Source organism: Penicillium atrosanguineum, assembly GCF_028827265.1.
Source record: "Penicillium atrosanguineum strain IBT 20685 chromosome Unknown utg000003l_segment0_segment0, whole genome shotgun sequence".
In the NCBI taxonomy this organism is placed as follows: domain Eukaryota; kingdom Fungi; phylum Ascomycota; class Eurotiomycetes; order Eurotiales; family Aspergillaceae; genus Penicillium; species Penicillium atrosanguineum.
Genome location: NW_026623135.1, coordinates 506,918 through 533,640, shown reverse-complemented (window position 1 = coordinate 533,640; position 26,723 = coordinate 506,918). Strand labels below are relative to the sequence as shown.

Genomic DNA, 26,723 nt, shown 5'->3' with positions numbered 1-26,723 from the left:
CATTTAAGCTTTGGGGTTTGTACGAGAGCCGAAAGTACAGTATTGTACAGGAAGGTTGGAGTAGCAACCGGCAATTTGAGTTGATTCTTAGGCCAGGTTTTCTTATTTAACCCCAATCGATCTTTCATGTTGTGACTTATCTCCGAATTTCCTCGGTTACCACATTACCCTCACAAACATCCTGTTTACCCTAAGTATCCCAGCCGCCATATAACATATTCAGAATTATTGCCGTTTAAAATGGCCGACAGTGGCGCTGCGCCAGTGCCGGGCTCCAAGGGCGATATCTATGATGCACCGACCATGACACACGCTGAGAGCAGCGAAACACAGGCTAAATGGAAGTCCTTCAAGAACGCCGACGGCGATACTGCCATGGCGCTTTTCGATGACCCGGCCGAGCTCCATGAGCCTATCGACCCAGGCGAGGCCAGAAGAATTCTGTGGAAGATTGATCTTATGATTCTCCCGTATCTGGCTGTTTGCTATGCCTTCTTCTATATTGATAAAGTCCGCTGAGTCTCCTCGGGCCGTCATGAAAGCCCGCTTTGCTAACCTTGTTTCCGGATCAGACAACCCTTAGCTATGCCGCGATCTTCGACATGCGAGAAGATCTCGACCTACATGGCACTCAATACAATTGGCTGAGCAGTATTTTCTATTTTGGCTTTCTTGCCTGGGCATTTCCCACCAATTTCCTTCTGCAACGTCTTCCGATCGGTATTTTACCTCCTGAACAAACGCGGGAACCCAGCCCTTAATAAGATTCTAGGTAAATATCTCGGAGTCAATATTTTCTTGTGGTAAGTTGGTAAATTGAAATCATCTTCTTCGATCATCGCTCACGCAAAAACAGGGGTTTCTTCCTCATGCTCCAGGCAGCATGCAACAGTTTCGAAACACTTTCGGTCCTTCGCGCGCTAGGTGGTGCTGCGGAGGCATGCTCCGATCCGGCCTTCCTGTTAATCACCAGCATGTGGTATACCCGTCGTGAGCAGCCCGTTCGAATCGGCCTTTGGTATACTGCAAATGGAATCGGTATTGCTCTGGGCGGTCTCCTCGGCTACGGTATAGGTCATATCCGTGGTGCGCTGCCTTCGTGGAAATACGAATTTCTCGTGATGTAAGGCCCATACCCATACTCCGATCACGTATACCGAATACTGAATAATCTACAGTGGTGCATTGTGTGCTTCATGGGGTATCGTCATGTTCATCTTCCTTCCTGATTCCCCAGTTACTGCGCGTGGCCTTACAAATCGCGAGCGTCGGATCGCCGTGGACCGCCTCCGGGGGAACCAAACCGGTGTCGAGAACAAGCACTTGAAGCCTTATCAGATTCTCGAAGCTTTCATGGACTACAAGCTTTACATGTTTTTCATTCTTGGTGTTGTCTGTAAGTTGGAAACAATGCCACTTCAACGTACTCGTAACTAATAAAAGCAGGCAATGTCCCCAACGGCGGGATCTCCAACTTCGGGACCATCATTATCCACGGGTTCGGATTTTCTACCCTCGTCACAACATTAATGCAGGTCAGTTATCTTTTTCTTTCCCTACCTACTCGGCTCTAATCTCTAATGTGCGTGATGTACTCAGATTCCCTATGGCGTGCTCATCGCCTTGTCCATATTAGCATGCGTCTTTCTAAACGATCGCTTCGAGAACAAACGATGCATCTTCGTACTAATCTTCCTCATTCCCAACTTGGCTGGCTCATTCGGGCTCCGTTTTGTCCCAACTCAGCATCATGTTGGCCGGCTGATCTGCTATTACCTGACCGGACCGTATAATGCTGCGTTCGTGCTTGTCTTAAGTATGCAGATCGCAAACACAGCAGGTAAACTATTCCTTCACTCGCCTCGCCGAGTCTATAATCACTAAACAGTACATATCAGGCCACACCAAAAAGGTCGTCACTAACGCAGTCCTTTTCCTTGGCTACTGCACCGGCAATATTGCGGGACCGTTCTTCTACAAGACCGATCAATCGTACGTCCAAACATCAACTATCTCTTGAGGTAGTACGCAAAGCTGACATGATTTTCAGACCAACATATGAGCTCGGAATTTGGTCAATGATTGTTTCACACTTGATTGAGGCTGTACTCATCTCTACACTCGGTTTACTTCTTCGCTGGGAGAACAAGAAGCGTGATCGTATCCAATCTCAGATGGAGGGCGGTTTAGAAGGACGAGATCTAGATTCAACTGCTTTCCTGGACTTGACTGATCGTGAGAACTTGAAGTATGCCCTTCCCCTTAGGCCATTGATAATGTGCTTGGCTACACAAAACTGTTGACGACCATTGCTAACCTAGTCCGACAGTTTCCGATACATATATTAAGAGATCGATGGGTATAGATTCGAGATATCATCAGTTGACTCTTTTTTTGGATCTATGGCGCCTTAATCTTATACATGTTTGTAGAAGTCGGTACCCAGCATTACCAATATGTCACTACCTCAAGATCAGTTTCTTCCTGGTCGGTTCTTTGTAGGGTAAATCGGGTGTTCCTTTCGCAGCCATATTTCAGCAATGACATGCTCTCATCCGCCATGCTGCTCTGGTCAGCCATATTGTGCTGATCGAAGGTGTGACCTTGACTGTACCCGTTGCCAGAGAACTGGGCTAGAAAGCCCAGCGGAGTTCGTGCCAAGCGATATCTAGATCAGTCTGAGTCCATGGTAGTACAGATGTATCGTAAGGGCACACGAGCACAGCAGCCTTAAATCAGGCGACCACCTGGATCTCGGAAGGGCCGAAGGTATACTGCAGCATAGTATAAGTATGAATAATTCTAACGCAACATGAATGAAAGCAGATTCAAAGAAAACTAAGGAGAGAGGGAAGAGGGAAGAGGGAAGAGGGAAGAGGGAAGAGGGAAGAGGGAAGAGGGAAGAGGGAAGAGGGAAGAAGAGGACAGAGGAGACAGGAGCGGATGAAAAAGTAGAATAAATGTCTGACCCTTGCAGTAGCATTTCGGCCCATCCTGATAAAAAGAACGAAGAGAAAAGAAGTATGGAAGAAAAGTTGGGGCTGTTTATCCTCTGACTATTTCTAGACGGTAAAGTGGTCATATCATGATTGGGCTCTGCGAACACTCGGCAATAGAATAAGAAACCTCGTTGATGTTAATGACTCAAAAAGAACCATAAAAAGCACACATCACAATGATAAACATGGTTTCCCATCTCCGAAAAGCCCTTTAACAAGCGCCCTTGACCACCAAAACAGCCGAGTCATGGCTCTCCAAGGAGGTACTATAATGCGACTTCACACAACCCAGATCCTTCCCGTTCCAAGCATCAATAACATGATACGAGTGGCCACCCTTGAGCTCAGGAATCTCTTTCCAAATAGCGGTACGGGTGGCAGTCTTCTCCTCCGAGTTAAGCATCAGGACTAGAGTTCCCCCGAGGTTCGATGACGGACCGGACCAGTATTCGGCGGGGTGAGCAGGATCGAATGTCCAGTCTGGATTATAGCCCCACTTGTAGGGGTGCGCGGAGCGACCGACGACTGGATCTTGATGGAACTTGATAAGATATTTGTTCTTAATAGTAGCCAGGTTGGCATCACTCAGATTGTTGAGCTAGTGTGATGTTAGTATAGAACATCAGAGATGAGTACTTTGAAGGAATACCCACCGCAGTACCAATGATAAGAGGGGCTTTCATAGCAGCCCACAAAGCGAAGTGAGAGCGTCCTTCAGCGTCGGTGACATTGCCGTTGCCAATCTCAAGCATATCGGGATCGGGATGACCCCAGAAACCAACATAGTTCATCTTGAAGCTGTTCTCGTTGGCAATCTCTGCAATTCGGCCCCAGTATGCTAATAGATATGTTCAGAGGATACTCAATTCTAAAATATGAGACAAACGTACCTTGAATATCACCAGACATGCGCCACGAGTTACCAGTTGCATTGCCCCAGGTATTAACATCTGCATCTCCCCAGTCACAAAGGGAATAGAAGATCGTTCGACTCTGGTCGAGCAGGGCATCACGCATTCTGGTGTAGCGGGTGTATGTCTTCGACTTGGTCCAGTCGTAGCCAGGAGGAGCTGCGTCTGTCAGACCCGGGCATGTTCCGTTGGGGAAGTTGCCAGAGCCATCGGGAACACAAGCTGTGTACTTATCAGTCCAGTTTGTCGGAACGCCACAATTATCGTATTTGAGGTAGTCGATTCCCCACTCGGCCCAGGTTTCGGCGTCAATCTTTTCGTGTCCAAGACTGGCGGGGTAGCCTGCACAAGTAGTCTCGCCGGCGCCTGAACAGAGCTACTCAGTATGGTGACATATGCATACGGAAGAAAGCGGAATTGACTGACTGCTGTAAATACCGATCTTCAAGTCAAGATCGTGTACCTGGTCTGCGACACCCGAGATACCGTCTGGGAATGTAGTATAGTTATACATCAAGCGGCCCGTCGTGCTGTTTCTCGCGCCCTTGATGGACCAGCAGTCGTCGACTAGGTAGTGTTTCATATTGGTTAGAGTTTATGACAATGGGGTGTCTCCTGGGTATCTCTTACTGTTCACATATTCGTATCCAAGATCCTTCAAACCCAGATTGACCATCTCATTAGCGGCTGCCATGATCTTGTCTGCATCCACGTCACATCCGAAGGCGTTCCAACTGTTCCAGCCAAGTGCTGGCAGTCGACCCTGGTTAGATCATTAGCATTGCTTTCACTTAGGAGTGGTGATTGCTTGAGTGAAATCAATTCTTACCACGCCATCCTTCCTCAAAAGAGCGTTCGCCGAAGGCAACAAAGCCAGAATAGCCAGAGACGGAGATAACATGGTGAATAGACTCTGCACACAGCATGTAACCTCAAAACAGGGCCGAAATGCTTAGCTCTTTATATGCATGTTTATTAAGTAGGTACGTACGCCCCGGTGCGGGGGACCGGATAAATAGACATCGTCAGCCTAATAGACCGCCGATCTTCGTGCACCGTGTGTATAGGGTTTCATTGGTAATATCTCGCATTAGCCATCACTTGTTCTGGTTCAATCCGGGGATAAATAGGCCGAGTCTAGTTGAAACAATCTGCAAGGTTGGAACTTAATAGCTGACGCGTTGGAATTGGTTGACCCCGGACTTCTCTCCACCTTCCCACATCTGTAATACTACTGTAGCAGAAAGATTGAAAGTCTAGGTACTCATGATACATGTCTATCGTAAAATCGTTACTCGTTCTAATATACATCCGCAGGTATAAAAAAGGGACAATTGCCCGCTTATTAACCCTTCAGGATCAGCGCACGGGCTTGGCGGGGATCGGTACCGAGGACAGTAATGAGATACTCAATGCTAGATTATGTTAGTGGATGACAGATTTAACGGTAAGAACAACTTCTTACCTAGCTTCAGAAGCCAGCCGCCGTTTCTCTTCCTGAAACTCCTGCTGGCACGCTTCCCACGCGATGGCCCGTTCCTGCGGCAGCACGGTTTTAACGCGAACCTTGAACGTTGCACTGACGGGCCGGTGGTCGGAAGCACGGACCTCGTGTCGTCGATACTCAAGCTGCTTGACGCGGCCGGCTCCACGGTAGAGAACGCGGTCGCACCAGGCGGGGGAGCGCTTCTTGTCGCTCGAATCGTACTGGTCAGTACCGACGTCGTATTTATAGGTCGGGGCAAAGGTGATGGGGGCTTCAGTGAAACTGCGAAGTCGGAAGCCGGGGTTCTTGCGGCGGGATGCTAGAAGTTGGTCGCGTTCGAGAAGTTTTGAGAGGTTGTTTTGGCGGACAGCGTCGATAATGACATTGCGTGGGATAGAGTCAATGCGGTAATTCAGGTCCCCGTTTAAGATACAGATCTCATGGTCCATGATCATGGATCCGTCGCCTCCACTGGCGTATTGATTTATACGTGTGGTAAGACTGTTTTCAGCGGGCAAGGTTTCTGCTTCGAGGATCGCGGCAATGTCGTTGTTACGGTGAGCGGTCTGTGTTTGACCAGCCGCAAGATGGCAGTTGACAAAGCACATCGAGGTGTCGTCTAGAACAAAGCGGAAGACAAGAGCGCCCTGGAAATGACGGGTTAGAAGCTTGAACTCAAAGACACGGACGGGCGCCACAAACCTTATTGCCGTGCAAGCCACCCATGCCCCGCTTAATCTCGGAAGCGTTGATGCTCTTGATATTGTGGCGTTCGGTATGTTTGACAAAAACACAGGTGAAGAGTCCCACCATGTTGGCAGTGTGGAGAAGAACATAAGATTCCTCGAGAGGCATACATTCATGCAGAGTCCGGGTGAGATGGTCAGCCCATACCCGGTACTGCCGGCTCATGTGTTCCTTCTCGCCATTCTCCTTCTTCTTGCTACTCTTCAGTAAGCTCTCTGTAAGGTGATAGTTAGCAGATGTATATAAAAACAGTGCAGTCGAAATGCGTACTTGCTGTGATCTTCTTGTTCTCGAGGTCGACAAGTTCTTGGAATCCAAACACTACAATATCGGGAGGGTTCTCTGGCTGGACGGCATCGCGGATGAAATCAGACGTGCGCAAACTGCCAGGGGTTGAAGCACCAGCGTTCCAAGTAATCACGGCAGCACGTAATTCGCGGAATTTGCAAAACTCCACATCTCGGTTTTGCATTCGAGCATCTGAGTGATGTTAGATCGGTCGACAACTGAGACTATGAGACCAAAAAACATACCTAACCAGTCATCCTCTAGCATTCCATCCCAGATGCGAATGCAGTTGTCGGTGCCAAGAGATGTCACCTGCAAACGATTGATCGTCCAGACGCTGCTCGTGTCTAGCACAAAGTCACAAACAGGACTGTCATGCGCGCGCCAGTCCTTCTTCACGGTCCAGGGGTTGGTTCTTGTGTCATAAACGTAGATCATACCAGTCTTATAGCCCGCCCACAAATAGTTACCAACAAAGCCGAGACAGTTGATCTTGTAAACACTGACATTGACAACAGCTAGGCACGCATAGTCGGTTGACGAGTAAATCGTTACTTTGCCGTCCGCATGCCCAAGATACACACGGCCGCCCTCCTGGGTGGTATATGTACCACAAGTCACGTCACCCGAATGTTGCAGACCCAATGGGCGCTTGAAAACCTTGAATGTGGAGTCATCACGCGCGCTTGGTCGGTAGATGTAAACGTCTTTGCCAGCTGCCAGCCAAAGCGTATCATCCACCACCATGGAGAATTGGCCACGAGCCACTCGCTCATGGGGACTGTGGTAGCTGTACTGTAAATTGGGAACACCAGTCTCATCTGGCAACCAGACTAATAACCGGCCCTCGTCATCTATAGTCCACATTTCTTTATTATGGCGTAGGATTTGAACGACTTCTCTGCGAGATGGGTAAGATCGGCTAGCGACAATAGATTGGGATGCAATGTCGACTTCGTGCAGCTCTCCAGCGCTGGTACCAAGCCAAATACGTTTGCCCTCATCTTCAAGACCATTGCCAGGCTTAAACGCTAAAGACAAACTCTTGACTGTTTCTCCATGGCTGATGCTCAGAACTTGCTCGCCAGTGGTGAGATCCCAAACGCGAGTTAAGTATCCGGTGGTGCACACATATTTTCCGCATACAGCAAGCAGTCGGGTGTCGTACCGTGTAAGGATCTCTATGGGCCCTGATTTTAAGAGCGGAGGACGCCGGTTGGCCTTTGAAGAATCGGGATAGTCGGTCCGTGAGATCGTAATCTCATCGGCAGGAAGTTCCTCTTCGTCCGTATCTGTCCGCACCATTCGACGCTCTTGTAATGTTGATGGTAGATGCGATTCACGAGGAAAGGATTGCTGTCGTTGGATGCCGCGCTGAATTGGTGCCTCGCCTATAGGAGGGTAAGAAGAAGCAGACCGTGAAATTGGTGTCATCTGGGCTGGGTTGGCCACAGGCACTGGAGAATCTCGCGAATCTCGCGCAGGAGAGAATCCACTCCTACGAGGAGTCAGCGTAGGCCTTGGGGGAAGACCCGGACGATCAGGGGGGTTGTCGCTAGCCCGAAGCCTTTGTGAAGAAAGCGGAGGAGCAGTAAAAGTTTCCTGGGGTGCAGGAGAAGTCGGCGGGATTTGCACCATGAGAGGTCTAGTGGCCCTCGGGGGTTCAGGGATCGGACGAGTCCTAGAGAAGGCGATTTCTCTAGCATCTTGCCTGGCATAGATGGATGGCGCGGGCGATCGTTCGTCAAACGAGCGACGAACCGGAGGCTCCGTTCCAGGCCGTGAAGGCGACGGTCGTGGCTTGCCAGCCGATACCGGTTTGTTTAAGGGCTTGTCCGGGCTACTGGGAGGAGTGCTGAATGGAGACACATGATCCTCAGACAAGACGGGATCAGGCCGAGGAGCTAAGGAGCTTGTATCCGGATGGGAAAACATTGCCGGTTTGGCCGGGATCTTAGGCTTGTCTGCCCGGTTCACCGGCGGTGGCAGTGATGCGCTCTTTAACTTGCGCTCCGATTGCGGGCTACTGCCATTCAGTCCTGGAGCATTGGGTAAGAGCCGCGCATTTGTCTCTCCTGTCGGAGTAGAAGACTCGTACTGCGGCGTCACGGGTCGAGAGGCAGCTGGACCAGCAGACACAGACTCTCTAGCTCTATGTACTGGGGGTCTAACCATATGTTTATTATCCTGTTGAGCGTTGTGTAGCTCCCGCTCGAGACTCCGCGGCGGCGATTGAGGTGAGTGAACGGTCAAGGTAGGCGCAAGCTGTGGTGAGGACTGGTTGAAGTTCATGGAGATGGGCCGGCCATATCGAGCTCCAGGAGATTCGCGAGCTCGCAACTGCTCGCCGTTGGCTTGCTCAGTTCGGCGTCCCTGTCGTTCATCGGCCGCTGTGGTCCATGGAGAATGTGGCCGAGGTAGATCTAAGGAGGCGCGGCTTGAAGACCGGGGATCATCACCGGGTTCGGGGGTTCTCAGGAAGCGCTGGGTAAGATCATGCGAGCCATTTCCGACAGTGGATTGAGTTTTGCGGTGCGAGAGGTTTTCGAAGTGGGATAGTAAGGAGGACACCGGTCTCCGCTGCATGTCAGGGTTAGTAGGTCCGCGTGCCATATGAGACAAGCCATAGCGTACAATGGGAGCTTCATCCGCATTCTCCTGGCCCATGCCGTTTCCCTCCATGGCCATAAATGTAAATCCTTCGCCGATACCAGCCGGTAGAATCGATCATAAGCTTGATTGCTGGAGCCTGGGAAGGAACTCTTGTGTGGGGGGGGTAGAGGGAGGTTGGAGCAGGTGAGGGCAGGAATGTTGAGAATCCGGGGAAATAAGCAAAACAGACAATCACAAGCGGCGCAGAGGCCGGGAAATCAAGAAAGAAAGTAAAAAGGAGAGGGGTGCAAGTAGAGAGAAGGTGAAATAAAGTGGCGGGGAGGGAATGTGGTGGATCACGGGAGTGGCAGATCAACGTGGTTCCTGCGCATACGTTCTTATTCTTTGATTCTCTGGTTACGCGTCAACCCTGCACTCCTTTCCGCGCCATGTGGTACGTCTTAGGCTCGTCTGTTCCTACGAGCTAGTCCTCCTGAACTAGCATGTTCAAAGATCAAGCGCCCCCCCCCCCCCCCCCCCCCCCCCCCCCAAAAAGTTCAGGAGCTAACAGCCCCGCAGTAAACACGTCCTCAATGCCCAAGTGGCTATTCGCTCCCCTTGCTGTATGTTCTCCAAGACTCTGCGTGCTATGCAGATTCTCACCAATATATCTACTAGGCCGCAAGTGGTTCGACTGTGCCGAATGCCACCAAGAACAGGAGTCCCACATGCTGCAGAAGGCTCAGGAGATGGTAAGGCACAACCCCTCGGAGGCATGGATTGGGCGGTATAGGGAGTGTCTAACGTGTGTGGGGTAGATCTTTGCATGCAAAAAATGCAAGAAGTGCTTCCGTAAGGATGCTGCTGAGTTTGAGGAGAGGTATGACTCCCCCATGTCCCGTGGAAGGGTATGCGTGACTGACATTGCTGGGATTCTTAGTGACGAATTCTGCCCGCACTGCGATAACCACTTCGTCCTCGAGGCCGTGACACCAAATGCGAGACTGGAAGTGGAGGGTGACGATGCGCGCATGGACAACCGGTACGTTCAAGGGAACCATACGCTCAGGCTTGACCAGGGTGCTAACAATAACCAGAATGCTCAAGGATGACCGTGTCCGTGGCGACCAAGAAAAGTCCATCTTCCAATTCAAGGATCTCTCGGATCGCATGGGCTAGAGGGGGTGCATTGCGTGGATGCAATTTCATGATGTTGACGATCTGATGCTTTTGTGCTTGACTACGATAATCCGGGCTGATTCTCCCGGCGATAAACCGAGCCCCGTGGTATCGATACCCCTACGTTGTACAGTACGGAATTGAACGGTGTAGAAATTCGTGGTTTTAAGTTCTCGTGAAGAAAAGAGACCAGCGCTGTAAATTGGCACACATCATTGAATCGACCTACTCTGCCGACTCGCCACCCCGAGTCAAAATGGCGGCTGTGGTGGTACCTGTCCGGCTGGTCTTCTTCTTGGCTGCCTCTTCCTGCTTCTCGGTCTCGATGCTCTTGACGTAGGCCTCGATCTGGTCATCGGGTAGCATCTCCACGCGCTTGCCGGGGGCCATGATGGCCACTTCGATATTCTTGGCGCCAGTCTGCACAACCTCCAGCAATGACTTGATAGTCAGCTGGATGGTCTGCTCACGGTCCATCTCATCCTGATGGTTGCGCTCGAGGAACTCGCGGACAGTCTTGCTGGATCGGCCGATAGCGTTTGCTTTCCTGCACACGAAAAACAATTAGACACAGTCCTCCCACGGGTTATTTTAGAGTCCAAGAAAACCTACCAAGCGGAGTAAATGCCGGAGGGCTCGGTCTGGTACAGGCGCGGTGTCCCATCGTTTTGGTCGAAGCCAACAATCAGCGTACTAATACCGAATGGGCGGACACCACCACTCTGTGTATATCTCTGTTGTACGCTAGCAATGTACTTGGTGATGTATTCGATGGTGACGGGGTCCTCGACGGTGAGACGGTGGGACTGGGCCTCTAGCCGGGCTTTGTCGATCAGGATACGGGCATCGGCATTCAAGCCAGCGAAAGCAAGACAAACGTGGTCGTCAACGAGTGCAATCTTCGAAGGGGTAATGCGGGTATCTTGGAGCTTGAGGGCGGAGCGCTTCTCGCAACCGAGGACGACGATGTCCTTTCCTTTGACACCGACGGCACAGGTTCCTGCAGATCATCAACAATCAGCAAGCCATTCGGCGTGAAAAGCGATGAGCCCGTGAATGCCAGAGAATCCATAGTTGTCACTGGATGGTCGGGATGGATGTGGTCTTACCGCGCTTCACGGCCTCCATAGCATATTCCACCTGGAAGACGTGTCCATCGGGACTGTAGCTGGGTTAGGCAATGTTCGCTAGAGCTGGAGCTCGGGGTGAGTGATCTTACCTGAACACTGGGATGAGTTAGCATGATCTCTTCAAGGTCGAGCACTGGAGCAAAGGGAGCTGGTGCTTGAGGGAGCTAGCTGGCTTACCTGATAGAGCTCGGTCGTAGCCGGACATTGTGGCGCAGAAACAGGGAAATCAGGTAGAGGGTATTAAAAGGCAGGTAGAAGAGGTTCCAGGAGATCGAGGTTGAAGAACGGAGGAGGGCGCTGGGGGACAGTGATGGGAGAGCGGTACCTTAGCAATGACGAGGTCCGGCGGGCGGTGGACGCGACAGCCTGCGGATGCCTGAAGCGCAACATTGCCGTAACTTTACACTCCAAGTTTTTCGTTTTTACGAGCGATCCCAACAAGAGTTCCAATTTCTGAAGTCATGGCTTGCAGGAATTTGAGTTGATGCTCACATCCCTATGGCTTTTCAATACACCTGGATGATATGCGGTTGAAGAATATATGATGGGTCCAACTGTCAGATGCTCTGATGTCCCTCATCATGAACCGAAATCACGAACCTCCAGTAATTTCTACTCACAAAAGCCTAGGATTGCAAGGTATACAATTCAGCTAGTGATCATATCTACAAGGCACTTTGGGAATATGGAACAAATTTTCAGACATATACTATTCCCTCAATTGAAGGATGGGAAGCTCCCAGTGAAAGTACACAAGACCCATTGGGCGAGACAAATACACGAAATGGAGTCGAATATGAACAAAACAATCTTTTTTGTTGCATTCACAGTGCCTGGCGAAAAAGACATCCACAATGCCGGCGCAAGTAAAGGAAATCCCCCAACACCCCCAACGGAGTCCGAGTCCGAATCCGAACCATTGTATATCCCATCCGTGAGATCGATCAATACCCTGAATTCTCCGACGCTTGCCATGACCCAACGCAGAAAGGGACGACAAAAGATCTAAAATGCAAAGCAGGTCGAGTGCGCAACCCAGGCTCACCATGCGTTCGCGTCCGAAACCCTCAACAGACAACGGCCAAAATAAACCCAACCCCGGGGTGTCGCCGCCATCCTTGCAATAAAAAGCAGACCAAAAAAAGACAAACCATGAAAGAAAACCAAGCTCAGAGATGGAATCAAGGGGATGAGCGGACCCGCTCAATGGAAATAAAAACAAAAACGAAAACGAAAAATCAACAGGACGGCGAGGCGAGAAAAAAATCCGGAACCATTGACACGCTACCCGCCTGCTCCTTCCAACCCGATGCACCGGAACCGCATAAATCCCTTATACAAATGCGTATCAACGAATATCAACCAACGCATATACCCGCCACAATGCAGGGCTGCAATATGGACAACGTAAGTGTGACCGCCCAGTTCGTCGGGCTTTTTGAATAGGTACATGCCATTCCGCAATTAAGCGGGCGACTTGTTGGCGCCAGCACCGTTACGACGAGAGTGAGCGTCGTCGGAAACGGTCAAGCCGCCGAGTCCGGACGACAGGAACGCGAAGGGGTCGCTGGAACCCTCATTACCGTAGAAAGCACCGTTTGAGGTGCTGGTGGAGGGAACTCCGTGATCAGCACCGCTGAAAGCCGCCTGGGTGGCTGGGTTGGCGAAGGAGGCAGCAGAGTGCGAGGTGGTCGACGATCCATATCCCGAGTTCACCTGGCCCATCTGGGGGTATGCTCCGGGACCGTTGCTCAGGCCACCGGCGGGGAGGGCGTAGTTGTTCTGGGGAGCACCAAATTGGCCACTGAAACCACCGAAGCCGCTGGCAGTCGAGGCGAACGGACCAGGGGCGGGAGTGCTTGTCATCGAATTAGGACCCATGTTGAATTGCGACGGGGGGTCCATGGGGGAGGGAAACGCCGAGTCGGCCACAACGGCAGCACCCGAGCGAGGAGCACCACAGCGCAAGCAGTTGATGTTCTTGGCGAAGTTGTGATAACCGCAGCCTTCGGAGCCACACTTCCAGTCACCGGCGCGGAAAGGAACCACACCACCATTGCCACCCATGCCACGAGAATGACCCATGCTGTGGCCGTGGCCCATGTGAGGAGGCATCATGTTGGGCGGGCCGTAGCCGTATCCGTAGCCCATGGGGTCGGGGGTAGCCGCCATGGCGGGGAACGAGCAACGGAAGCAAGCAGTGCGGCGCTGGAAGTTAGAGAAACCGCACGAGGGGCAGGTCCAATCACCGGGACGAGGACGGTTCTTGGACGGCGGGAAGGGAGTAAGAATCTCAGCAGCCCTGTCCAGAACCCGGCTAGAGGAAGGTGAAACCTCAATAGCCTTCTCGTTCAAAGCGCGGCCGTTCATGCACAGGCTCTCGGCAGCCTCCTCGTGAGACGAGAAGACGGCAAAGCCGGTGCCCGTGGGCTTGTGCTGGTCCGGAGTCCGAAGAGTCCAGAAGGCAATTGGCCGACCACCGAATTGAGTGAACCAGCTCTCCAATTCGGACTGAGTGGTGTCGTGGGGCAGGCCACTGAGGTGAAGGACCTTGCTTCGCTCGGCAAGGAAGGCGCGAACATCGGCATGAGCATCCATCGGACGAGTGAGGATCTCGGGGTGCTCGTGGGGCGGCTGCGACTTGCGGATCAGACCACGGAGTACGCGAGCGAGAGTAATGGACTCCTCCATGGCGCGGCGCGGTGAGGCGGGGGCCAATGCTTGCAAGTGGAAGGGGAGGTTGTGCTTGATGGGGGCCGAGGATTGAACGGGCTCGACCTCGAGGGCGGCGCAGATGTTGGAAAGGGAGCTGGGACCGAAGGGCAGCGACTCGGGATGGTGGGTTTGCCAGCGTTGATATTCGGTGCGCAGGTCGAAGGTGCGGGAGTGCTGCAGGTATGCGGGCAACACGACTGCCTTGTCACGGGCCTCGCGGGGCAGCTGCACGCGCAGATCCCACGAATCCAATGTGACAAAGGCAAACTCGAGCTGTTTGCTAGTGAGGTGTTCCTGGGCGAAGGCATCAAATCGGGAGATGGCATCACGGAAAGTACCTGCAGAGCGGACGTGCTCCCATGTGAGGGTAGTCAAGCTCGCTATAACAAAATGGTCAGCGAAATTCGGGGCCACGGGGCCTCGTCGGCAAAAGCTTACTGCACAGCGGCGTGATAGGAGTGTTGACAGGCTTGACAAGGACGCTTTCACGGTGCAACTATAGAATTGAAGATGATCGTTAGATTTTTTTTCCCCCTCGTTGATCGGGAAAACCGGGGACGGAGCAATGTACCTCCTCACAAGTCTTGGAGTCCAAAAGGATCCATCCCAATTCAATCACCTCGGCCGAGTCCTTGGTGACATATACGCCATGTTCGTCACAGGTGGTTGCAACGTGGATGACAATGTAGCGATCCAGCTTCGGAGTGGGTGCTGAAACGGCCGCCATGTCTGACTTGTCGCTGCCAACGGAGCGGCAGGGGGGAGGTCCGGAGGGAGGAGAAGGGAGGGGGGGGGGAGGGAGAATCTCTGCAAGGAAGCAGAAGACAAAACACGACAAACAGGGGGTCGTGGCGGAGAGATGGAAAAGAGAAGCCCAAGGAGAGGGAAAGGAGAGAGGGGGAAAGGAAGAAACGAGGCAACTCGGTGGAGATTTTCGGGCCTCACGGGGCGGAGATTGGACCACGGTCTATTTCTACTTCATTTCTTTTACTCTCTCGAGTTCTAGAGTTCAGCCATATGTACAGCTCGTGCAGCTCGGAGTTGTTGTTCTATTTTTCCCTCAATTCCCCCTCTCCCCCCTGACCTGATTTCTATTTTCCCATCCCACCTCTGAGCCGTGTGCAACCCCAACAGTCCATCCCTGTCCGTCCCCCGAATTTCGCGCGTGTCTCCGCTAATTAATTTCTGGCCCTTCGTTTAGTTCGGGTCGACTGAGTGGTAGCAAGGTACGTGACTATGTGACTGACTTCTGGCATTCCGTGAGTGGGGACCCCTGTCAGAAATCTAGGAATGGGCCCATGCTTCCGAGTCAATTAGGCTGCGACCGAGAGCCGGGGCAGCATTCTCCGTAGAAAGTACATGATGTACACCTAGGAAAGATAACGTATCTAGAGAGCCCACAGGTACACCGGAGCGTATACAGACATCTACCCAACAAGTGGTTTGGAGATCGGGTGAGGATAATCACGTGGCGTGCCTGACCGATAACCGTGGTCACTTCATTCTTATTCAAATGTTCTATGGAATGTCTCTTCTATTCGTATCGGATCTGCTTTTTCCTTCGTGAATCCCCTATTCTCCCCCAAGATTCACCACCTTGGCGGCTGCTTTCCCCTCGTCCGTCTCCCTCCTCAGTGCTTTGCCTTCCGACCTAACTTAGACGGGAGAAGGCCTTCAAGAAGTCGGGGGAAATAGTCAAAGCATCTTGACCATGTAAAGCCTGTACACCAAACTCTATTCAAATTAAACCGAAGCCTCTTCTCGCAGGTTCTCGCATGATCAGAAACCGCGTCATCGAGAATCGCCCTGCATCTCTCTAAATCCCCGGGGGCAATGGCTGCAATCTTACGGGCTAGAACCATATCCGTAAACAATCATTGGTAAGAACATGCCGCGCGCTCGGCTGAGCCGGCTCTCCATCCTCGACCCTGTGAGTCCACATACCAGGGGAAACCTACCTTTAGGTTGTTCGAACAATCCAGGATGAATATACTCCATTCAAGTCTCCCATCAGTGCAGCGCTTGTCTAATGCTTTAAATCGTACTAGTATGCAAATGGGAGGACAACAGGACAACCCTATAAAACTAGCCGCCTGGACAGAATTATATATCATTTCCGGGCTTATCATCAGAAACAATGACTGGTCGAGTCAGAGACTATATCAGCCCCGTCATGATTCGATCTCTAGGTCGAAACTCAATCGGACAGAGCTTAGACGAAAGCACTTGACAGTCAAAGAACCAGTGAAGACTTCGTGCTTTCTGATTGGATCAGTCGACCTAACAATATCCAGCTCCCGAAGATAGATCTTCATTCCCCTGAACTTTCCTGATTATTTGAAGATCGTTGCCTGTGTGTAATAGCAGTATAGAAGGGCGGGATCCGGAAGACTTTGTCAAGGTGCTACAGACATCAACCATATCAAAGTGTGCAAAATCATGGTATTTCGTAATAGAAACCGCAAGCCTGAAATCAACATGGAAATCATATACAACCGAAGCCAGTCACTACGTATCGATAGCCCATCGATGCCAACCCAGAATCCAGATACAACCAACGCCATCCAAAAGCCAGACCAGAATGTCATCACTCATCAGCCGTTTCCTCCTTAATAATTGTTCCCCGGCTGGTATCATGGTCGTCCTCTTCATCTTCCTCCATGATGCTAGGCTCGACGGCAACGTGGTTACGAGCAGCGCCGCCTTCAACGGTTGGGCGCACACTGCCGGAGCGGACAACACTGTCACCTTCATCTTCTTCCATAATAGAGGGCTCTACTGAGACACCCCGGCGATGGGCAGTTGGCTCGACGGAGCGTCGGACACTAGCAGAGCGGACGCTGCCAATGTCACTGTCTTCTGTACCAGCGCGAGGGCGCGCGCTCGCCGCACGGGCATCCTGAGCAACGGCAAGAATCTTCAAAACAGAGTTCTTGGCCTTGACCAAGGCGTTTCGACTGGATGCTTCAGCAGCAAGACCTTCCTCGATAGTCTCGCCAAGCAACTCCTTGACTTCCTCTGCGAGCTGAACATTGTCTGGCTCGATATCTACGCCAGTCGCCGTTACGCTTCGGATGCTGGAACGGAAGTGGTCTTCGCCCTCCGGGGCGCGAGAGCCAGCACGAGACGGTACTGTTGGAGCGGCAATGAAGAGTTTGCTCAACATGGAGAATAGCAACTTGCGTTCCTCCTTGTTGCAGCGACTGGTTCCAGCACTGACGCCCAAAACACGCTCCAGAATATCCTTGACTAAGGCAAGATGCACCCATCCACAAGCATTCGAGCTAGCGGTACCGCCAGCCAGAATGCGCTCGCCTCCCAAGCCAACAACCCGGCGCTCATCAGTCCACTCGGCCAGCATGCCAATGACACCGGTCATCAGTGCCTTGATCTCGCGTTCGCCAATGCTCTCGTCAACCTCGCCATCACTATCCTCCTCGGCCTCAAGCGAATAGTGCTCCTCGGCGGCATTGATAACTCCACGGACCACGGGTACTGCAACCCGCCGCATATGCTGAGTGTTTTCCAGGCGAGAGTGGCAGTAGACGGGGAAGAAGTATGCGAGTGACTGACGAAGGGCAGGGTTTTCCTTCGTGCGAGGGTGGAAGAAAGACACCACAAGACTCTGCAGCAACGTTTCCACAGCATTTTGATTATATTCCTGAATGGCAGGTGGGACATTCGGCCCAGTGGGTTCAAAAGTACTGGTAAGTAGTAGCTTTGACAGCGCTGAAGCCGCGCCGGATTGCACGCTGGGAGGAGAGTTTGCTTTCAGTGCACGCGAGAAAACCTTGAGCAAAGGCTTTTGGACGGCAGGAGGGGTCACGGTCTCGCCGTCAGGCTGAGTGACTGGTGCAAGGAGCGAGGGATGCGTTGTGATCATGTCGCAAATGATTTGCAACGCAGTTACTTGTAGGCCTTCATGACCCTTGCTGTAGCAGTGGATGAAAAGAGTCATATTTTCCTCGGCAAGGTTCTGTAATCGGGGTTCATTAGTTGTAAATATCGTCGTATATGAGATGCAAACTGACCTTATCGAGAAGACAGCAAAGACCTAAGCAATAGAGACCACGCTCGCGGATAGGGGCCTCATGGCTGCGTACGGCGGGAACAACAAGGTTGTTCAGCATGGTCACCAAGTTCATATTCTGCTGCAGGTTTCCTTCAACATTCTGAAGCATGCACTGGGCGATGTGGAGACACTTCATGTTGACCACAATCTCACGAACAATCTTTGCCTTGGCTTCTTCCTTGTTGAAGGGCGTTGATTCTTCTTCGCCCGGTGTCTCGGACCGATGTCGGCTGCTTGCATCGTCACTGATTTCAGACCTGGCCGACACAAAGCTGTCCTCAGTGGCGATAGTATCATGAACTTCGGCAATGGCTTCCAGGACAACACTGCAGAACTCGCTTTCGCCTGTAAGGTCGGGTCCACAGGCACATCGCAATGTCTCAACAGCGAGCTTGGTGCATTCTTCTGGGAGTTCTGGTACGGCCAACGACTCTCTGAGTAGAGAGAACATCTTCCGGCGACCCACCTCGTCACTGTAATCTAAAGTGATCGCGATGTGCAAGAGCTGCTCCACGATAAATTCCTGCTCTACCGCATCTTCGTCGTTGGCTTCACTGGAATCCTTCAATTGCTTCTTCCGTTGCAAAAGTTCAGTCATATACTTGGAAAGGAAGTAGGCAAGCGCCGTAACCTCTGGCATCTTTTCGTCTGCGAGATCGTCGTATTTGCCCTCGTTCTCGACGCGGCAAAAGTCATTGAACGATCGTAGGAGGAAGGCCGACTCGCCGGTGAGGGATTCCCAGAAAGGCTCGTCAAAGACTACTGCCTCCCGGTAATCTGGACGACCTTCCCAGAAGGCACGCATTGCTTCGTGGGCAATGCCGCTTTCCATTCCAGAATTGATGACATCAATTCTCTCCAAGAGTTCCAACAGGGCATTCAAGTTGGGAGGCGACCGTTGGGAATTTCCACCCTCATTCGGGTCGCGGCTGGTTCCAGCACAGTCTTCGACCCAACAGTCACAGAACAGTTTACCGGTCGCCTTGCGAACGCTCTCATCACGATCGCGCAAGCCCCAGCGGAGGAGCTTTTCACGCATAGATAGGGACAGATGGCGGAAATCACCTAGAGTAGGCAATAGACGGGAGTACAATGTACGTCTGGTCGGCGCATCGAGATCGCGGGCTCGTTCGAGAAGGTAAGGGAGAGTGGTGGGGGCGAGCGGGAGGTTCGTGAGGAGGTTTTTGCGGACATCGGCACTAGTGTCGTTCTGCATGATATCCATCAATTTTTCGAGAAGAGCAGAGGAGCTAGCTTCGTTATCCTCATCACCCTCGTTCCCGGCGAGGCGGGCAAGGCCAAAGACAGCCTGTACGCGCACGGATGGCTCCTTGTCACGAATTCGCTTCAACAAACCTTGACGGATTGTGAGATATAGTTCGTCATCGATGGACTCCAGGCAGTTGACGACATGCGCGACGATTTGAGTGGCGCGGAACCGGATCATCTTGTCCTTAGCGGATAGGATGGGCACCAGGAGGTTGATCAAGCTTGCGGTAAGGCGAGCAGTGGGTGTTTCCCTGCTCATCTCATCCTCGTCTTCTTCGTTAGAGCCGAAAAGCTCATTGTCCTTTTCGAATGCATGTGGAAGGAATGTGTCCAAAAAGCGCACAATGCGATCGCCGACGGGCTCGGACTTCTTGATCGGAAGGATGCGAAGCATGCAACGGCCCACCTCGACGTTAAACTCTGTCTCTGGAACAGTCTCCTCCTCTGGAAGCTCGATTTCTTCCTGATCCTGATCCTTTCCTTTCTTCTTCCGAACGATGCCGGAGCTAATCTCTTGCAATTTGCGCAAGCGGACCACTAGCTTGCGATGTCCGGTTGTCGCTCGCTGGGCATCAGCGAAGATGGCGCAGACATCGCGGCGTATATTTGGGGAGGCGGTTGGCAGCGCTGCTTCTTCGGGAATCGTGAACGATGGGGTCACTGAGGGGGCACGCCCGGCGGAGGGCTGTGCCGAAGACCTGCGCGTTGTCGCGGAGGTCGAGCGGGCGGCGACGCGGCCGGGCATTTTGGGTGTCGATATCGAGGCGCAATTAGTGAGGGACGGAAAACATGGCAGTCGCGAATCCACAGATGAGGCAAGGAGAAGTGCGGGCGGTAAACAAACAGCCCAAACGGGGAAGGAGCGATAAGAGTCACGTGGTGCGATTAATCAGCCCGGTCATCGGAGCTGCTCGGCCGATTGCATTGAATCCATTGACTTGCATTGCATTGCTTTCATTGCATTTGTGCACGATGTTCCGTCAAAGCATTCGTCGCTTTGGTACTACGGCCCTGCGTGCCGCTGAAGGGTCGACCGCCTACTGCAACCGTGTGTCCACGGCGCAGGGCGTCGTCCATGGCCTGACAGAGGGTATGTCTTGAGCTCCGCTACAGCTTCATGACCAATTGAGCTGACATGTCGCCTAGCGATTGGGAATACCCCCTTGATTCGGTTAAAGAAGCTGTCTGAGCAGACCGGCTGCAATGTTTTGGGCAAGGCGGAATTCCAGAACCCTGGTGGGAGTGTGAAGGACCGGGCTGCTCTGTTCGTGGTCAAGGACGCCGAAGAGAAGGGACTGCTTAAGCCGGGTGGTACGGTGGTTGAGGGCACCGCCGGAAACACCGGTATTGGTCTAGCCCATGTCTGCCGGTCCAAGGGCTACAAGCTGGTGATCTACATGCCCAACACTCAGTCACAGGGCAAGATTGACCTGCTTCGCCTGCTGGGCGCCGAAGTGTACCCGGTTCCCGCTGTCGCATTCGACAACCCACAGAACTACAACCACCAGGCGCGCCGGCACGCCGAGTCCCTTAACAACGCCGTCTGGACCAACCAATTCGATAACACTGCCAACCGTCAGGCGCACATTGAGACTACTGGGCCTGAACTGTGGGCCCAGACCGGGGGCAAGATCGACGCTTTCACTTGCGCTACCGGAACTGGTGGTACCCTGGCTGGCATCACCCGCTATCTTAAGGATACTAGCAACGGGAAGGTCAAGTGCTTCCTGGCCGACCCTCCTGGCAGTGTTTTGCACAGCTACATCCAAAGTGGCGGTAAGCTGACCGACCGCTCTGGTGGCAGTATCACCGAGGGTATCGGCCAGGGCCGTGTCACAGACAATCTGAAGCCTGACATTGACCTGCTGGACGGCTCGCTGAACATCAGTGACGAGAAGTCCATTGAGATGGTCTATCGCTGCCTGGATGAAGAAGGCCTGTACCTCGGTGCTAGCTCCGCCCTGAACGTTGTGGCTGCCAAGGAGGTTGCTGAGAAGTTGGGCAAGGGCAACACCGTTGTTACTATTTTGTGCGACGGCGCTTACCGTTACGCAGACCGGTTGTTCTCCAACACCTGGCTGGAGAGCAAGAACCTTCGCAGTGCTATTCCCAAGCACCTGGAGAAGTATATTGTGCTGCCTTAGATCTAAAACAATTGTATGAAATGTGAATATATCTGTACTTTGACCATGTATGTTTACTTTACGTACAATTGTCTCAGTAATGCAATAGGGTGGCGGGTGACATTTAAAATACGTTAACCTTCGAACTCATCAGTGACTAATTCAAGACATTTCATGCACCTTGTCCTGTATACTGCTTTAGCCAGTCAAGCACAGTGCGATACCACAAGAGCAGATTCTCCGGACTTCCGCCGGCGAGCACCCGACCTGGGAGTGCCCGTCGGCACGGGGGCAGACGATACCAGTCAAATGCGCCAATTGCGGCGTAGGGCACCGCCCAGTCAGTCGGGACTGCCCGGTGAAGATTACGGCAATGAATGAGGCAAAGCAGGCACTGGCCGACTGCCCCATATATCACCGCATCCCACTGCACTTCCGAAATACCACAAACGGTAACATATTGACGCCCCCGAAAAGGCCAGATCCGGCCGAAGTAGTAGACCTGGATCTATCTATGCATGCTCCGGGAGCACCGCAGGGGGCGAGAATCTCTCAGCGCACTCAGCAGGTTATAATCGACCTGGAACCAGAATCAACTGAGACAGGGACGTCACTTGAGGAGCTCATCAAATCCTCCAAGCCCAGAAAAGGCCCTGGTCGCCCAAAGGGCTCGAGAACCAGGCCCAAAGACCAAGCGCGACCACCTCCGGGGCAAACCAACACTATAATTTCGACAATCCAGCGATCGACGAGGTCCCACGCGGTATCTCAGACGGCTGCGTAGGAGCACACTATCTCGAAAAAGCGCCGCATGGGCGAGCCGGAGGACGTTATGGACGAACAGCCAGACCACGGCAACTGGTGCGATATCCAACTCTCTCAGGCCGACCTCCTTCAGGGCAATTTCAGGCAGGATACCCTTGAAGAAGAGCTCACTCAATTCACCAACGATGTCACAACGATCAACGACACTAACAATACGCCAGAACCTCGCCTCGAGGATCTAGACCCAGAAAGCCCAGAGTATCAAAAACTCATCACCCTCAAATATAACCGAATGCAAGCGGTGCCAGTTAGATCCTCTCCTCCCGCGATCACAACCGATGCACCCACAATCGAAGACCCAACTGATGACGTGTGGCACGAGGCCAGCGAGCGTAGTGATGATGAATTTATTCACCAATGAAATCCTTTGGAATACTTCAGTACAACGCGCACAAGTCGTGGTCAGTGATGGCTACGTTCCTCAGGGACAGGAAGGTCTTAGCGGCGGACATCGTCATAGTGTAGGAGCCGTGGAGAAGCGAACAGCAACATACAACCCACCAACCAGCGACTGCCGCATTCCAGCTAGTATACCCAGCAAAGGAAACCCCGCGTGAGATGGACCAAAATGGAGACCCGGAACAGGATCCAGATCGTCACCAACCGGGGGTATGCCTCTTCGTATCGAGAAAGATCGACCCAGGCTCCTGGTCGTGCCAGCTCATCTCGCAGGATTACCAGTTGTTGAAGCTCAGAAGGGCCCAGCCAGGCAAGCACTGGACGGACCTATTTATGCACAATATGTACAATAGGCCAAGCAGCAACACTTTAGCCCAGCTAAGAGGTGAACTAGCGAGACGCCCTCTCGCAGAACACATTATACTGGGATACATAAACGCACATCATATCACATGGGGAGGAATAAGGATCATAGCTAACAATGAAGGTGAGTAACTGCTAGAAATCACGGATAAGCGAGGTCTCGAACTGATTACCGAGACAGGAAGGGCGACCTGGTCTCGAAACGACTAGTCGTCCGTGATTGACCTGACCTTCATTAGTTTAAGTCTCTTCAATCAGCTCGTCAACTACGAGCGGGCAGATGACATTGAGCATTCATCCGACCATTTCCCGATCAGAACAGTACTTGACATTGAAACCCCGGTGCTAATACAACAGAAGCGGAGAAACTGGAATGCGACTGACGATAATAAACTCATTCAGAAGATTAAGGAAGATTCAAAAGCAAAGGACCTGTCACAAGCGGGCCCACCGCAAATCGAGGCCCAGTATCAGAAACTGCTGGACACCGTCCAATCAGCAATTGAGGCTTCAACTCCGTGGGCAAAACCGTCAACATGGTCGAATCCTGACTTCGATAACGAGTGCAAGGCGGCCGTTAAGGAAGTTCGTCGTCTACGACGCAGGCATACGAGAACAAAGGATCCGTACGATTAGATGCGTTACTCTGAGGCACGCAACAAGAAAACACGTCTAGTCAAAAGGGCACTATCGAGAGCGCACCGCCGTCGAGTCCAGCAGGTCATCGAAGATGGCCCCCAGGGCATGTGGCGCCTCGCTAAGTGGGCGAGGAATCGCAACGGAGCCTACGAAAAAGGCCTCACCCCTTCTTTAAAGATTCAAGGTCTTCAATCACCAGGACAGCTGGCGGAGACGGTCGAGCAGAAAGCAAACGCCTTCCGGGCAGCTTTTTTCCCACAGCCACCGCTAGCAGATCTCTCAGACACTGTGTCATTTCAATACCCGCAGCCCATCGAGTTTCCACCAATTACTGCACAAGAGATATAAGAAGTAGTAAGAACGGCAAAGGCAGGGAAAGCTCCAGGAGAAGACGGTATTCCAAACTCCCTCTGGCACAAGCTGATCGAAGTACCGGTCATCCTACAAGTACTCGGACAATTATTTGATGCGTGTGTACGCACTGGCTACAACCCAACAAACTTCCAACGCTCAATCACGGTTATCCTTAGAAAGCGAGGCAAAAGCTATTATCAACTCGCAAAGTCCTACCGGCCTGTAGCTTGGCTCAATACCCTTGGCAAGTTCCCAGAGGCAGTGGTCGCACGGCGGATCAGCTACGCGGTGGAAACCATGGGATTGCTCCCAAAGACCCATCTCGGCGGTCGACGGGGGATCTCCACGGACCACGCGATTCACAACATGATTGACAGAATCAAAATGGCCTGGGGAAAGGGCAAACCGGTGGTGTCACTGCTGATGCTGGATGTATCAGGAGCATACGATAATGTTTCCCACGATCGCTTACTCCATAACCTCAGAAAACGACGCCTGGGACAAATCGCCCCCTGGGTGAAGACCTTCCTCTCTAATCAGAGCACGAGAATTCGTATGCCCGAGGGCATGTCCGATCGAATTTCGACGCCGACAGGCATCCCCTAGGGGTCACCGATCTCGCCGATCCTATATCTTATTTACAATGCAGACCTCACTAAGAACTACGGGAACGGCGTAACTAGCAACGGCTGGGTGGACGATGTCTGTTTCATGGCCAAGGGAGACAGCGAACGCGAGACCACAAAGAAACTCAGAATGGCATATCGAAAAGCCGATCAATGGGCCAGAACACATGCCTCAGTCTTTGACCCAAAAAAGTACGCACTCGTGCACTTCGTGAACACCCGAGAAATTGACCCTTAATACACACCGCTATCTATACAGGGGTATACCGTACTAGCGACGAGAACGGCCGAGCGCTATCTGGGCTACTGGCTAGACCCTGGACTGGAATTCTATCACCACCGCGAAAAGGCAGTGGCGAAAGCAGGCGTGTCTCTCCAAGCGTTAAGAAGCTTAGCCGGTTCAACATAGGGGGGCTCCCTTTCGGCTATGCGCAGGATCTATTAAGCCGTGGTTATCCCGCAAATACTCTTTGGTCTCAGCATGGTACCAACCTATGCTAATTAGCAAAACGAAAGCTCGCACAATCAGCCAACCGTTCGCGGGCATCCAGAAGCGGGCTACGTGCCTGATTAGCGGAGCATTCAGAACGACGGCAGTAGAGGCGTTGAACATAGAACTGTACCTACCACCAATGGCGATCCATATGGATCGGCTAGTGAAAGAAACCGCTCTACGACTACGCATAGGGTCAGCATTCGCAGTCCCACCAACGATACTACGGCGTCGGCCTAATGACAAGAGGGACTGGGCAGGATGGACACTAATGGAAGCGCAAGCGTGGAAGACGGGCGGATATCTTACGGCTCCACCGGGAACTTTGACGAGGCACTGGGAGAGTCGGAAAGCATTCGTCCAGGCACTATGGCAAGCACCACCAGAGGTGATCATCGAAGACAGAGAGGTCGCCGTGAAACGTCATGATCAGATCCTAGCGATAGACTGGAGGGAAAGACCCGCGATTCTGTACACCGACAGGAGCGGTATTGAGGGAAGGATCGGAGCGGCGGCGATCGTAGATCTCGAGGACCAACATACTCATAGCCAGATGGGCGACGAGAATACGTCTACTGTGTACGCAGCAGAGCTTCGTGTAATCGAGATGGCGCTCGCATTGGTTCTGGAAAGCACAGAGCCGTGGGCTAAACAAGCAAAGAACAGGCTAATCATCTTTGCAGACAGCCAAGCGGCACTAAAGGCACTCGGCCGACCGCGTATGCCGTCGGGGCATGTCTATTTGGCAGGATGCCTTGAACTTATTCGCCAGCTCGCTGATAAAGGCATTCGGACCGAGCTCAGGTGGATTCCTGCTCACCAGGGAGTGATCGGTAATGAGATCGTTGATCAACAAGCCAAAGAAGCCGCCTAGAAACCCGATGGACCACTGAAACCCGACAATCGATATATCTATCTCGCGGCCGCAGCCAATCGCCGGATCCGCAATGAAGCGAAGCTTGAGTGGGAGAGAACGTGGGCGAAGGAGACAACCAGCCGGCCGACGAGACGCTTGATCGAAACACCGACAAAAAAGACGTTGGAATACTGGCCAGGCCTACGCAAAGCAACGGTGTCGATTTTGATGCAGCCAGCCTTGTTAGGAGTTCGTCTCGATAGAGAGCGATTCCCTGATCGGAGAGAACGCTTCTTATCCTGTCGCGCTCATCCTGGTGCAACGGGCACTCGAGCAAGACGTGAACCACTGTTTGGTTGCCGAGGTTGCAACCACACCGCGCTGACTCACGTCGGTTGATGTGATGCGGCTTAGATAAGCACTCAGGCTAATTCGTCCCGTGCGTAAAGAAGAAAGATGGCGCCTAGTAGGAGTCCAGTGCCAGGTCCACTGTAATCCCTTGATCCAAGCGAGCATAGGAGCGGCAACCGATAGACTGGAAGATTGATGGAAAGAGGTCGTGGGAATGGTGTGTCTGTGGTGAAGCGGGACCCCTGGTCGAAAGTGCGACAAGGGGTAAATGACGTTCATTTTGGCTTTCCTTTGTGTTTAGCATGT

At 52.4% G+C, this 26,723-nt stretch overlaps 10 protein-coding genes across 10 annotated transcripts; 5 read left to right on the top strand and 5 right to left on the bottom strand.

The window, feature by feature from the left end:
• Positions 1-240: 240 nt before the first annotated feature.
• Positions 241-2,348, top strand: N7443_003607 (putative MFS allantoate transporter; the record flags this gene model as incomplete). The annotated part of the gene is made up of 10 exons (XM_056883663.1): positions 241-510; positions 573-720; positions 773-803; positions 857-1,123; positions 1,179-1,396; positions 1,447-1,535; positions 1,600-1,840; positions 1,899-1,992; positions 2,051-2,248; positions 2,330-2,348. The coding sequence occupies 10 exons, from the start codon at positions 241-243 to the stop codon at positions 2,346-2,348; spliced, it is 1,575 nt and encodes a 524-aa protein (XP_056741941.1).
• Positions 2,349-3,210: 862 nt separating this feature from the next.
• Positions 3,211-4,823, bottom strand: N7443_003606 (glycoside hydrolase family 27 protein; the record flags this gene model as incomplete). Its single annotated transcript, XM_056883662.1, has 6 exons — positions 3,211-3,597; positions 3,653-3,837; positions 3,890-4,276; positions 4,337-4,477; positions 4,541-4,673; positions 4,740-4,823. Coding segments are annotated over 6 exons (1,317 nt in total), but the record flags the coding sequence as incomplete, so codon positions are not given.
• Positions 4,824-5,255: 432 nt separating this feature from the next.
• N7443_003605 (putative inositol polyphosphate phosphatase) lies at positions 5,256-9,113 on the bottom strand (the record flags this gene model as incomplete). The annotated part of the gene is made up of 6 exons (XM_056883661.1): positions 5,256-5,325; positions 5,376-6,043; positions 6,099-6,358; positions 6,414-6,623; positions 6,677-9,011; positions 9,066-9,113. 6 exons carry the CDS (start codon positions 9,111-9,113, stop codon positions 5,256-5,258), a joined length of 3,591 nt encoding a protein of 1,196 aa, XP_056741939.1.
• Positions 9,114-9,472: 359 nt separating this feature from the next.
• On the top strand, positions 9,473-10,202 carry N7443_003604 (CHY zinc finger protein; the record flags this gene model as incomplete). Its single annotated transcript, XM_056883660.1, has 6 exons — positions 9,473-9,477; positions 9,603-9,646; positions 9,702-9,775; positions 9,842-9,903; positions 9,964-10,065; positions 10,121-10,202. The coding sequence occupies 6 exons, from the start codon at positions 9,473-9,475 to the stop codon at positions 10,200-10,202; spliced, it is 369 nt and encodes a 122-aa protein (XP_056741938.1).
• A 225-nt stretch (positions 10,203-10,427) lies between these two features.
• pre6 (proteasome core particle subunit alpha 4) lies at positions 10,428-11,537 on the bottom strand (the record flags this gene model as incomplete). Its single annotated transcript, XM_056883659.1, has 5 exons — positions 10,428-10,749; positions 10,815-11,202; positions 11,312-11,364; positions 11,422-11,428; positions 11,510-11,537. 5 exons carry the CDS (start codon positions 11,535-11,537, stop codon positions 10,428-10,430), a joined length of 798 nt encoding a protein of 265 aa, XP_056741937.1.
• Positions 11,538-12,796: 1,259 nt separating this feature from the next.
• N7443_003602 (putative RNA binding protein (Arp)) lies at positions 12,797-14,774 on the bottom strand (the record flags this gene model as incomplete). Its single annotated transcript, XM_056883658.1, has 3 exons — positions 12,797-14,427; positions 14,486-14,543; positions 14,619-14,774. The coding sequence occupies 3 exons, from the start codon at positions 14,772-14,774 to the stop codon at positions 12,797-12,799; spliced, it is 1,845 nt and encodes a 614-aa protein (XP_056741936.1).
• Positions 14,775-16,634: 1,860 nt separating this feature from the next.
• N7443_003601 (condensin subunit YCG1) lies at positions 16,635-20,133 on the bottom strand (the record flags this gene model as incomplete). Its single annotated transcript, XM_056883657.1, has 2 exons — positions 16,635-18,023; positions 18,079-20,133. 2 exons carry the CDS (start codon positions 20,131-20,133, stop codon positions 16,635-16,637), a joined length of 3,444 nt encoding a protein of 1,147 aa, XP_056741935.1.
• Positions 20,134-20,360: 227 nt separating this feature from the next.
• Positions 20,361-21,532, top strand: N7443_003600 (cysteine synthase A; the record flags this gene model as incomplete). The annotated part of the gene is made up of 2 exons (XM_056883656.1): positions 20,361-20,478; positions 20,535-21,532. The coding sequence occupies 2 exons, from the start codon at positions 20,361-20,363 to the stop codon at positions 21,530-21,532; spliced, it is 1,116 nt and encodes a 371-aa protein (XP_056741934.1).
• Positions 21,533-22,322: 790 nt separating this feature from the next.
• N7443_003599 (uncharacterized protein) lies at positions 22,323-24,955 on the top strand (the record flags this gene model as incomplete). The annotated part of the gene is made up of 6 exons (XM_056883655.1): positions 22,323-22,671; positions 22,733-22,889; positions 23,338-23,683; positions 23,735-24,027; positions 24,268-24,644; positions 24,741-24,955. 6 exons carry the CDS (start codon positions 22,323-22,325, stop codon positions 24,953-24,955), a joined length of 1,737 nt encoding a protein of 578 aa, XP_056741933.1.
• Positions 24,956-25,481: 526 nt separating this feature from the next.
• On the top strand, positions 25,482-26,084 carry N7443_003598 (ribonuclease H family protein; the record flags this gene model as incomplete). Its single annotated transcript, XM_056883654.1, has 1 exon — positions 25,482-26,084. The coding sequence occupies one exon, from the start codon at positions 25,482-25,484 to the stop codon at positions 26,082-26,084; it is 603 nt and encodes a 200-aa protein (XP_056741932.1).
• Between the last annotated feature and the right edge of the window lie 639 nt (positions 26,085-26,723).